The 13,257-nt window shown below is 37.7% G+C and overlaps 1 protein-coding gene across 3 annotated transcripts in view; it reads left to right on the forward strand.

The window, feature by feature from the left end:
- REV3L (REV3 like, DNA directed polymerase zeta catalytic subunit) overlaps window positions 1-13,257 on the forward strand; it is a 186,111-nt gene that overhangs the window by 119,437 nt on the left and 53,417 nt on the right. For all 3 annotated transcript variants that reach the window (XM_033418641.2, XM_049695490.1, XM_049695491.1), the window contains exons 17-18: window positions 8,771-8,963; window positions 10,123-10,234. In XM_033418641.2, coding sequence (XP_033274532.2) covers window positions 8,771-8,963; window positions 10,123-10,234 — 305 coding nt within the window. The remainder of the gene's footprint in view (window positions 1-8,770; window positions 8,964-10,122; window positions 10,235-13,257) is intronic.

Raw genomic sequence — 13,257 nt, forward strand, 5'->3', positions numbered from 1 at the left:
CCTGTTCCATTGATCTATATTTCTGTTTTTGTTCCAGTACCATACTGTCTTGATTACTGTAGCTTTGTAGTATAGTCTGAAGTCCAGGAGCCTGATTTCTCCAGGTCCGTTTTTCTTTCTCAAGATTGCTTTGGCTATTTGGGGTCTTTTGTGTTTCCATACAAATTGTGAAAGTTTTTGTTCTAGTTCTGTGAAAAATGCCAGTGGTAGTTCGATAGGGATTGCACTGAATCTGTAGATTGCTTTGGGTAGTAGAGTCATTTTCACAATGTTGATTCTTCCAATCCAGGAACACAGTATATCTCTCCATCTGTTTGTATCATCTTTAATTTCTCTCATCATTGTCTTATAGTTTTCTGCATACAGGTCTTTTGTCTCCTTAGGTAAGTTTATTCCTAGGTATTTTTTTCTTTCTGTTGCAGTGGTAAATGGGAGTGTTTCCTTAATTTCTCTTTCAGATTTTTCATCATTAGTGTATAGGAATGCAAGAGATTTCTGTGCATTAATTTTGTATCCCGCTATTCTACCAAATTCATTGATTAGCTTTAGTAGTTTTCTGGTAGCATCTTTAGGATTCTCTATGTGTAGTATCATGTCATCTGCAAACAGTGACAGTTTTACTTCTTCTTTTCCAATTTGTATTCCTTTTATTTCTTTTTCTTCTCTGATTGCCCTGGCTACAACTTCCAAAACTATGTTGAATAATAGTCATGAGAGTGAGCAACCTTGCCTTGTTCCTGATCTTAGAGGAAATGGTTTCAGTTTTTCACCATTGAGAACGATGTTGGCTGTGGGTTTGTCATATATGGTCTTTATTATGTTGCAGTAGGTTCCCTCTACACCTACTTTCTGGAGAGTTTTTATCATAAACGGGTGTTGAATTTTGTCAGAAGCTTTTTCTGCATTGATTGAGATGGCCATATGGTTTTTCTCCTTCAGTTTGTTAATATGGTGTATCACATTGATTGATTTGCATATATTAAAGAATCCTTCATTCCTGGGATAAACCCCATTGATCATGGTGTATGATCCTTTTAATGTGCTGTTGGATTCTGTTTGCTAGTATTTTGTTGAGGATTTTTGCATCTTTGTTCATCAGAGATATTGTTGGCCTGTAGTTTTATTTTTCTGTGACATCTTTGTCTAGTTTTGGTATCAGGTTGATGGTGGCCTCGTAGAATGAGCCTGGGAATGTTCCTCCCTCTGCTATATTTTGGAAGGGTTTGAGAAGGATGGGTGTTAGCTCTTCTCTAAATGTTTGAGAGAATTTGCCTGTGAAGGTATCTGGTCCTGGGCTTTTGTTTGTTGGAAGATTTTTAATCACAGTTTCAATTTCAGTGCTTGTCATTTGTTAATATTTTCTATTTCTTCCCGGTTCAGTCTTGGAAGGTTGTGCTTTTCTACGAATTTGTCCATTTCTTCCAGGTTGTCCATTTTATTGGCCTATAGTTTCTTGTAGAAGTCTCTCATGATCCTTTGTACTTCTGCAGTGTAATTTGTTACCTCTCCTTTTTCATTTCTAATTCTATTGATCTGAGTCTTCTCGCTTTTTTTCTGGATGAGTCTGGCTAATGGTTTATCAACTTTGTTTATCTTCTCAAAGAACCAGCTTTTAGTTTTATTGATCTTTGCTGTTGTTTCCTTCATTTCTTTTTCATTTATTTCTTATTTCTGATCTAATCTTTATGATTTCTTTCCTTCTGCTAACTTTGGGGTTTTTTTGTTCTTCTTTCCCTAATTCCTCTAGGTTAAGTTTAGATTGTTTATTTGAGATTTTTCTTGTTTCTTGAGGTAGCATTGTATGCTATAAACTTCCCTCTTAGAACTGCTTTTACTTCATCCCATAGGTTTTGGTTCGTTGTGCTTTCATTGTCATTTGTTTCTAGGTATTTTTTGATTTCTTCAGTGATCTCTTGGTTAATTAGTAGTGTATTGTTTAGCCTCCATGTATTTGTATTTTTTTTACAGTTTTTTTCCTGTAACTGATATCTAGTCTCATAGCGTTGTGGTCAGAAAAGATACTTGATACAATTTCAGTTTTCTTAAATTTACCTAGGCTTGATTTGTGACCCAAGATATGGTCTATCCTGGAGAATGTTCAATGAGCACTTGATAAGAAAGTGTATTCTGTTGTTTTTGGTTGGAATGTCCTATAAATATCAGTTAAGTCCATCTTAATGTGTCATTTAAAACTTGTGTTTCCTTATTCATTTTCATTTTGGATGATCTGTCCGTTGGTGAAAGTGGGGTGTTAAAGTCCCCTACTATTTCGGTGTTACTGTCGATTTCCCCTTTTATGGCTGTTAGCATTGCCGTGTGTACTGAGGTGCTCCTATGTTGGGTGCATAAATATTTACAATTGTTATATCTTCTTCTTGTATTGATCCCTTGATCATTACATAGTGTCCTTCTTTGTCTCTTGTAGTAGTCTTTATTTTAAAGTCTATTTTGTCTGATATGAGAATTGCTACTCCAGCTTTCTTTTGATTTCCACTTGCATGGAATATCTTTTTCCGTCCCCTCACTTTCAGTCTGTATTTGTCCCTAGGTCTGAATTGGGTCTCTTGTAGACAGCATATGTACGGGTCTTGTTTCTGTATCCAGTCAGACAGTCTATGTCTTTTGGTTGTAGCATTTAATTCATTTACATTTAAGGTGATTATTGATATTTATGTTCCTATTACCATTTTCTTAATTGTTTTGGGTTTGTTTTTGCAGGTCTTTTCCTTGTCTTGTATTTCCTGCCCAGAGAAGTTCCTTTAGCATTTGCTGTAAAGCTGGTTTGGTGGTGAATTCTCTTAACTTTTGCTTTATCTTTAAAGGTTTTAATTTCTCCATCAAATCTGAATGGGATCCTTGCTGGGTAGAGTAACCTTGGTTGTAGGTTTTTCCCTTTCATCACTTTAAATATGTCCTGCTACTCCCTTCTGGCTTGCAGTGTTTCTGCTGAAAAATCAGCTGTTAACCTTATGGGGATTCCCTTGTATGTTATTTGTTGCTTTTCTCTTGCTGCTTTTAATATGTTTTCTTTGTATTTAATTTTTGAGAGTTTGATTAATATGTGTCTTGGCGTGTTTCTCTTTGGGTTTATCCTGTATGGGACTCTCTGTGCTTCCTGGACTTGACTGACTATTTCGTTTCCCATGTTAGGGAAGTTTTCGACTATAATCTCTTCAAATATTTTCTCAGTCTCTTCCTTTTTCTCTTCTTCTGGGACCCCTATAATTCGAATGTTGGTGCATTTAATTTTGTCCCAGAGGTCTCTGAGATTGTCCTCAATTCTTTTCATCGTTTTTTCTTTATTCTGCTCTGCAGTAGTTATTTCCACTATTTTATCTTTCAGGTCACTTATCTGTTCTTCTGCCTCAGTTATTCTGCTGTTGGTTCCTTTTACAGTATTTTTAATTTCAGTAATTGTGTTGCTCATCAGTTTTTGTTTGCTCTTTAGTTCTTCTAGGTCCTTTTTAAATGTTTCTTGTATTTTCTCCATTCTGTTTCTGAGATTTTGGATCATCTTTACTATCATTACTCTGAATTCTTTTTCAGGTAGGTTGCCTATTTCGTCTTCATTTATTTGGTCTTGTGGGTTTTACCTTGCTCCTTCGTCTGTAATGTATTTTTTTGTAGGGTTTTTTTTTTTTGATGGGTGGTACTGTATTTCTGTCTCACTGGTTGTTTGACCTGAGACGTCCAGCAGTGGAGTTTGCAGGCAGTTAGATAGAGTTGGGTTTTGGTGCTGAGATGAGGACCTACGGGAGGCCTCACTCCGATTGATATTCCCTGGGGTCTGAGGTTCTCTGTTAGTCCAGCAGTTTGGACTGGGAGTTCCCACCACAGGAACTCGGGCCCAACCTCCAGCCTGGGAACCAAGATCTCGCAAGCTTCATGGCACGGTTAAAAAAAAAGAGAGAGAGCGAGAGAAAAAGGAGCAGTACAATATCAAAGAATAAAAAAATAAAATTAGAAAGATAGAAAATACGTTAGGAAAAATAAAACTATAATTGAAAGAACTGCAACAAGGTAAAATAAAACCACAACAGAAAAAAGAAAGGGTGGGGGGAACAAGCCAAAAGGAGAGAACGATAACAAAGTATAAAGAATAAAATAAAATTAGAAAAATAAAAGATTAGGAAAAATCAAAATATTAAAGAATCAACAACATTGAATCAACAAAGCAAAAGAGAACCCCAATCTAAAAGAGGAAAAAAGAAAAGAAAAGAAAAAAAAAAGCCTTGGCTATGGGGGTGTAGTTTAGGTGGGGGGTGTAACTTAGGCAGAGGCAGGGTTTAGGGTGGGGCAGGACCTAGGTGGTTGGTGGGGGGGGCGGTGTGTGTTCAAGTGTGGGGCAGGGCCTCTCAGGGGGGGAGAGGCAGCACGTGGAAAGGAGGGCCTCTGGAGTGTGGAGTTCCAGAGTTTGGAGGTAGGGCCCTGAGTGAGGGTGTGTGGGTGAGGTTTAGGCCCAGGTATTGTGGTGGGTCTCTGAGTGTAGAGGTGGGGCCCTGGGTGGGGGTGTAGGGGCGGGGCTTGGGCTCCGCTTTGCAGGAGGGAGGCTTGGAGGGCACAGGATTAGGCCCGGGAGCCCAACAGGCTCCCTGGTGCCTAAGTAGACAGGGAAAGCGCTGGCCCTCATCCCTTCCATTTCCTCGCACCACTCCCGCACCATCTCCCCCAGAGTATCCCCCATCACCGCTGGACCCCTAACCATGGGTGGGTCCCACTGGGTGTAGGAATTCCTGCCCTCCCCGAGCCACCCCTCAGCCGGTCCCAGAGGTCCAGCCTTTACTTTTGCTCCCCCTTTCCTCCCTCCCATTCCTTCCGGACCCGCATAGCTAGAGGGCACCTAGGTGGGCAGAGGATCAGGCCTGGGATCTCATCAGGTTCCTGGGGGTCCACGTGGGCAGGGGACGCCTGGCCATGCTCCCTTTTGATCCTCTGCCCTTCCAGTGGTCCCCGAATTTCCCCCTTCGGTCGTGGGATCCCTTCCCCTCCCCAGCCGCCCCTCAGGGGCAGCAGTCCTGGGCCACCTCCAGTTCTCCTCCCCCTTCACTCCCCCCATGCCCCACGTCCTACCCAGTCGGTGGGGGTTCCTCCCATCCCCTAGGTGTCTATAGTACCCCACTGGTGTCTGGTAGGTGCCCTAGCTTTGAGGAGATGTAAATCCACGTTCTCCTATTATGCCATCTTGACTCTGCCCCCCTTGTCCCTTTCTTACCCATGTCTTTACTGATAACACTTAGTACATCTCTCTCTCCATCTCTTCATTCCATATGTTGGCTTAGAAAAAAATGCCCCTAAGAACACTAATGCATTTTATGTCGAGGAATAAAAAGGCAAAATTTGAGTGTGCAGTTTGGCCTGGTATATGAATAAGTCAACCTCCAAGACTCTTTTTGACCTGAAATTGTCTTCAGTCTTCTCCATAGTCTTTCCACGTGTTCATTGTTTCCTAATTAAAGTGGGTTTTTTTTTTGTTTTGTTTGGGTTTGGAGAGAGGTTTTCCATTTCACATTTTTGTACATGCTTATCGTTTAAAAGAATAAATCCTGAAGAGTATATATTTAAAAGTAAAAGTTCTTTTCATTAGCTCCCCATTTTACTTGGTTTAATTTTTTTTAATATTACTTGTTTTTTAAAAAAATAGAAACAGCAATATATATTTCTTAAGGAAAGTGGTGGATTTTTGGAAATTTGTTTTATTGTTCCATATGCCTTATACATGCATAATTAATGTTCTTATATTTTAAAAAGTACTTAATAACAAAGTTACTAATGAATGCATGGTAAAAAATTTAACATCATGACAAAAAGATTACCACAATGTTCATTGCAGCTCTATTTACAATAGCCAGGACATGGAAGCAATGTAAGTGTCTATCAACAGATGAATGGATAAAGAAGATGTGGCACATATATACAATGGAATATTACTCAGCCATATAAAGAAACAAAATTGAGTTATTTGTAGTGAGGTGGATGGACCTAGAGTCTGTCATACAGAGTGAAGTAAGTCAGAAAGAGAAAAACAAATATACCGTATGCTCACACATATATATGGAATCTAAAAAGGAAAAAATTGTCCTGAAGAACCTAGGGGCAGGACAGGAATAAAGACGCAGACATAGAGAATGGACTTGAGGACATGGGGAGGGGGAAGGGTAAGCTGGGACGAAGTGAGAGAGTGGCATGGACATATATACACTACCAAATGTAAAATAGATAGCTAGTGGGAAGCAGCTGCATAGCACAGGGAGATCAGCTTGGTGCTTTGTGACCACCTAGAGGGGTGGGATAGGGAGGATGGGAGGGAGACACAAGAGGGAGGAGATATGGGGATATATGTATATGTATATGTATAGCTGATTCACTTTGTTATAAAGCAGAAACTAACACACCATTGTAAAGCAATTATACTACAATAAAGATGTTAAAAAAAAAAAGACAAAAAGATTTCCATTGAAAAGTAAGCTTCTCTCCCACCTGACTAAGCAGTCCACTTCCCCAAAAGCAATAAACAGTTTTATATTTTTTGTTTCTTTGCAGACATTTTCTATGCATGTACTTAACATTTTTAACGTACATGGAAGCATACTACACTCGTTCCATTTATCCGTGTATTATGGTGGTCTTTTCATTTTAGGACACGTAGATCTGGCTCATTCTTTTGAAAATTTTAAAGGCTACAGAGTTTTCCATTCTGTAGTTTTTATGGAAGCCACATAATTTATGTAACCAGTTCCCAACTGATAGACATTTAGGTTTTTAGTCTTTTTAACTTATAAAAAACTGAAAATATTATCATCTTTAGTGAACATCTTTGTGCATATATTTTGGCTACATATATGAATATATCTACAGGCTTATTCTCAAGAGTATAAATGCTAGATCAAAGGATATGTCTTTTTTTCTAATTGAAATATAGTTGATTTACAACATTATATTAGTTTCAGGTGTACAACATAGTGATTCAATTTTTTTTTTTTTTTTTTTTTTGCGGGCCCAGCCACTCCGTGGCATGTGTGATCTTCCCGGACCGGGGCACAAACCTATGTCCCCTGCATCGCCAGGCGGACTCTCAACCACTGTGCCACGAGGGAAGCCCAGCAATGCTTTTTAAACAACAGTATCTCTACGATTGTCTTAATCTTTTACTTGCCTCTGCAGATAACACTAATGCTTCATCAGTTCTAATGTAATGGACATAAGACATATCCAACACCTAAATTTCAAGAGCAAAGCAAAAAGTAATGAACTTCTGATGAAACCCAAGTGAAGAAAATACCCAAAACCTATGGGAAAGTTATGTAGAATGCAAACTCCTCTTACAGATAAGGTTATGCCATAATTTTGCAGCTGAAATGTTCAGGATCTTAATCTATTTTTGCGAAATAAAAGTGAAGTTGAGGGCTTCCCTGGTGGCGCAGTGGTTGAGAGTCCGCCTGGGGATGCAGGGAACACGGGTTCGTGCCCCGGTCCGGGAAGATCCCACATGCTGCGGAGCAGCTGGGCCCGTGAGCCATGACCGCTGAGCCTGCGCACCCGGAGCCTGTGCTCCACAACGGGAGAGGCCACAACAGTGAGAGGCCCGCGTACCGCAAAAAAAAAAAAAAAAAAAAAGTTATTATAAAATAATGGCTGTATTTCCCTGTACTATACAAAATATCCTTGTTGCTTATTTATTTTATACATAGTGTTTTTTATCTCTTAATCCCCTGTCTGTATCTTGACTGTCTCCCCTTTTCTCTTCCCACTGGTAACCCCTAATTTGTTCTGTCCTTTTAAAATTTTGGTAGATATTTCTAAGTTGTCCTCCAAAGATATCTACCAAATTCTACTCCCATCACTAAGGAGAGCCTTGCATTTACATTTCTTCAACAGATGGCATGCAAGATAAATACAAAATATAAATCCTTTATTAAATTTATATGATCTGAGTAATTACCAGTAGTCTACTAATTTTTCATTGCCAGGTATATGTGTATAACTGGTACAATGATGGCTATAATTCTAGCTGTAATCATTAATCATCCAACATATATCTTGTTTTTCTTACCCAGAGTTTATTCTTACTCTGTCTTAGAAAGATAACAAAGGATTACAGTTAAGAAGAGTTTTTATTAGCATAGGAAAATAAGTGTAAAAAGCAAAATATTACATTTTTTGCATTATATGTCAAAGAGAAAATGTGCATAGGCAAAAAGCTGGCTATTGTGTAGTTGACACCATACAATTCTTATGATTTTTTTTTTCAGGAAAAACTGTAATGAAAAATCTGCCTAGTATGTACAAAACTCTAAATTTAAGTAGCCCTCAGAGGATTAATAGGTAGGAGTTTCAAACTAAAAAATATCTGTCTTTTCCGTTTAAAATATAGGTAAAACTATAATTAACTGGGTAGAAAGTAAAAGGTAAAATCAACAGACTTTGGTTTGAATGTACGACCACCTGGACTAGTCATTCTTTTTCTCAAATAGAAATTGCGAAAATTCAGAGGCACTGCATGTACTCCAGACAGATAGTTTTAAGTGTGTGTTGTCATTAAGAAATTACAGCGTAAGCAGATTTTCTAAAAGAAGAACGTGAATTGATTTAAGCTAATCTTAGAAGTAAAAATCTAGTTTTAATTTGTGGAGTGTTAAATCGTGAATGTGTCCTTTATAACCATTTTATTTTGTAATTTTACACATGTATTTCCTTAGTCTTAGTGAAACATACTTCTTTCGGCATGTCTCAAAAAAATGTTGAAAAGTGTGATTTTTATTTCCTTTTATAGATACAAAATCTTACTCTAATCAGTGTGGAATTACATGCTCGAACTAGACGAGACTTAGAACCAGATCCTGAATTTGACCCAATCTGTGCTCTGTTCTACTGCATCTCATCTGACACTCCACTGCTGGATACAGACAAAACAGAACTCACAGGTGTAATAGTGATTGATAAAGACAAGACAGTCTCTAGTCAAGGTATTGTTCATTTTTATTAATTTTATACCTACCTACATTAGGATGAACCTTTTAATGGCACAGTTTCTTTGCTCAAGATCTAAACCAAGCAAGCATAAGGAACTCCTCTGTAAAATGTTTGCTGAGGTGGGAGTAGGAAATGTTGTCTATAGCTTTGTCCTAAATTCATTATTCTTGAATTATTGTTAGAAGTCAGAAACAATACAATATAAAGAGCTTAATAAAATTTCCAATTAGCATATCTAATTTGATCTAAATATTATTATATAAAATACTAATTGTTAATACTGAAGTCAAATAATTGTGTAGGTTGGGTGGACAGCCTTCCTTATATATGCATGCTGGTATTTTGCTGCTAATACAGAGTTTCTCTTTACTTTAAGGAGTTAAGTTACTACTGTAAGTTAATGGTTTATAAAAGACTTAAGATATATTCTAATTTTGTTGATATCTCTTCCTAAATACATACACTTTTGGTTCAGAGGTTCTTCATATAGGATATCATGTAAGGCAGTTTATAAAATACCAGGTGTTCCTCTGCAATTTTAAATAGTAATATGTGAATTCAGTCAATTGAGGAGGAAGTCTTAACATATAACAAAACTGTACAGGAATTTGCAGTTTAATCAGTGATGTGCTTGAGCTGGCTTGTACCAGTTCACAAGCCAATTGCTAAATTTTCATGAATTTTTTGAACTAGTTGATGTCACATTGGTAGTTTCAAATTAGCCATGGTGGGAAGTTTTCACATCTTGGATATAGACAAGAAGTACAAATCAGGGCTTTTTTTTTTTTTTTTCCTGGAGAGGTGCTTATAAGCATTCTCCAGCATACCACTGAGTAAAATATTCTCCACTAAGCAAGCCTCTTCCTGTAGGAAGAAACAAAGTAATAATATTTCTTTTTGGGTGACACGTTATCTGGGGAATTTTGTGAATGTAGACTTTTCAGGAAAATAATTGAAAATATGAAATTTGAATTTTCAGTTACATGTACTAGAAAACCTTTAAGAAAATTTTCAAGAAACTGAGCTAATTACGTATTTACTTTGGGGAATGCTGTCTCATTTTAAAGTATTTTAGGTGCATAGTCTTACTCAAAAGTAAGGGATAATATTACTTAAACAATTATATGTAATAAATATTTTGTTTATTCTTAGATATCAGATATCAGACCCCATTGCTTATTAGATCTGGGATTACAGGACTAGAAGTTACCTATGCTGCTGATGAGAAGGCACTTTTTCAAGAAATTGCACATATAATAAAGAGGTATTGTTTTGTATTTTCTGATTTTTTTTCCAGTTTTTGTTCAGAGTCCTTTTGTGCTACTTTTGATTAATATAGGTGAAAGTTAAAAATAGGAAGTGATGGGCTTCCCTGATGGTGTGGTGGTTAGGAATCCGCCTGCCAGTGCAGGGGACACAGGTTCAAGCCCTGGTCTGGGAAGATCCCACATGATGCCGTGGAGCAACTAAGCCCGTGCGCCACAACTACTGAGCCTGCGCTCTAGAACCTGCGAGCCACAACTACTAAAGCCCATGTGCCACAACTACTGAAGCCCACACACCTAGATCCTGTGTTCCGCAATGAGAAGCCACCGCAAGGAGAAGCCCATGCACTGCGACGAAGAGTGGCCTCCACTCGCCGCAACTAGAGGAAGCCCACGTGCAGCAACAAAGACCCAACTCAGCCACAAATAAATAAATAAAAAAGAAAAAAAATTATTAAAAAATTTAAAAAAATAGGAAGCGAATCCCTTCCTATGGCCCTTGAAAGAAAAGTTAGCCCAGAAAGGATTTTGCCCTCATCTCCAACCACCATCACCATTTCCAGCAGATTAGGAATAAGAAAAGGAGTATTCTACTCTCAGGATTTGGGACCAGTGAAAGAGAAATATTAGCTTAGCCTCTAGCTTTCCCAGTTGGATTTTAGCATTTTTCTATGGTGGTGAAATAATGGGTAACTGTACTAAAGTTAAATTGTATTATTCATTAAATAGTCTTCTACCTTGGGAGCCAGCCACCATTTCAGTACCTCTTCTTTTTCTTTTTCTTTTTTTTTAAGAAAATTTTTTCTGAGTTTTAAACAAATCAGTATTTCCAAAAAACTTTGGAATGTAATTTGTTCATAAATTTAGGACTATCTGGTACATACTCTTTTGTGCACATAGTTTCTTGAAAATCTCTTTTGACCATTTGATAGTTGGCTTTGATGCTTGATAGTAGAATCTTGTCAAAATTTATGAAAGAGTTTTTAACCAAAAATATTTTAATTTAAAAATTAAATAATTAAGTGGATCTCTTTTGCATTTTCTCAAGAGTATAACTCTTAGTAGCCATTGCCCATTGCTAGATTTAGGTTTTTAAATGCCTAAAGCAGGCTGGAAAATACTCTGGATCCTGATGTATGGATAAAAGCTGTCCTTGAGCGTGTTGTTACACTCAAGCCTTTCTGTTCTGCTTTTGTAGTCGAACTTTTTCCTATAAAACTGAGACGATATCCTGCATTAAAGATCAAGGTGGGGCTTCTCTGGTGGCGCAGTGGTTGAGAGTCCACCTGCCGATGCAGGGGACACGGGTTCGTGCCCGGTCCGGGAAGATCCCACATGCTGCAGAGCGGCTGGGCCCGTGAGCCATGGCCGCTGAGCCTGCGCGTCCGGAGCCTGTGCTCCGCAACGGGAGAGGCCACAACAGTGAGAGGCCTGCGTACTGCCAAAAAAAAAAAAAAAAAAAAGGTCAAGGTGATGTTTTACTGATTCAACATCTGATTGCATCCCAGATGGGTTAACATAAACCATTTTGAAAATCAGAAAACCAGAAAACGTTTTCAGTGAAACAAAATTAGATTAAATGTCAAAGCATAAAAAAAATGATATGCTGCTACCCACCACTCTAGGGAGGAAAAAAGAGGAATGTATTTTTACTATTTATTGCACTGGTGACTGGATGGATTCCCATCCATTTGAGTCTTGCCATTGTCAGTCCTATCTTTTATCTTCTCATAGAGATATCAACATGTCAGGTACTTTTAGTACCCCCACTGCAAGCAGCTTAGCAAAAGGAACACGTAAGAGTTTTAGGCAGATACCATTTTATGGGCCAGCACATATCCAGTAATGTCCCTGGGCTTTGTATGCTTGTCTTCTCCTTGTTAGGTTTATTCCCAGCAATAGGATTACCTGTGAACATTGAGAATCTTATCAATCATTTGCAAGTGTAGTAACTTTCTTAAATGTCCATAACATGAATTATACTGGTTGTTAAGAAAAATGCAGTAAACAAAATAAAACTAACTTCTGGCTCTTATTCAGAAGATGATATGGCTATTAGAAAAAGAGAAAAATGCTTAAATATCAACATTTCAATTCTGTAATGTCCTTTATATATTAGTCCAAACAGCTCCCTAAAAGATTATTTCCTTCTTATACCTCATTTGTTGAGCACCTACTCTACACAGGTTTTGCTAAGAGCGTAGGCTTGGGAGTCAGCCAGCTCTGTCTTTTTGTCTTGAGCAAGTTACTTATCTCTCTAAACTTTGGTTTCCTCATCTGTAAAAGGGGTAATAGATACGAGAATTAAGTGAGATAAAGCACATAAAACTCTTAGCCTGGTCAGTACTTAAATATTAACTCTATGTGTAAGGTACAGTTCTTAAGTGCTGAATATAAGATTGAATAAGATACAGATGCATATTCTCAAAGAGTTTTATTGTCTTTATTTTTTCTGTTCTTAATATTTACCTGCTCAGGTGGCAAACACATAAGATAATGCAAAGCGATATTACACAAGTAAAACCAAATTCATTATCTTCTTGTCACAAACATTTTTCTCTTTCTGTATTTCCTTGAACTATTAATTTCACATTTCCCCGGACTCCCTAACTTAAATAATTTAAGTTTTGAGTCCTACCTTTTTTTCTTCTCTAATCCATGCATTACATCCTATCCATTTAACCTCAGAATTATCTTTCAAGATCATTCCTTCTCCCCTCCCCCTCCCCATGCCCATTGCCACTCCCCTAGTTAGAGCCCCCTCACCTCTCATCTGTACAGATGTTATTGGGTTATCTAAAATATTAATTGTAAAGCAGCTTTTTTCTGCCTAAGCAAATAAAATTATTTTCTTATTTGCTGCTTTTTCTGATGCTTCATCAGAAGCACAGTTTTGTTCTTCACTACTAATCCTATCTACCCAACCTTGTTCTTTCTATAACTTTTAGAAACCTGGTAGAGTGAATAAAATTTACAGAAATTGCAGAACAAGTCACCAAGATTTTGTTATTGTTACTGAATG

This window comes from Orcinus orca, chromosome 12 (assembly GCF_937001465.1).
Source record: "Orcinus orca chromosome 12, mOrcOrc1.1, whole genome shotgun sequence".
NCBI lineage: Eukaryota > Metazoa > Chordata > Mammalia > Artiodactyla > Delphinidae > Orcinus > Orcinus orca.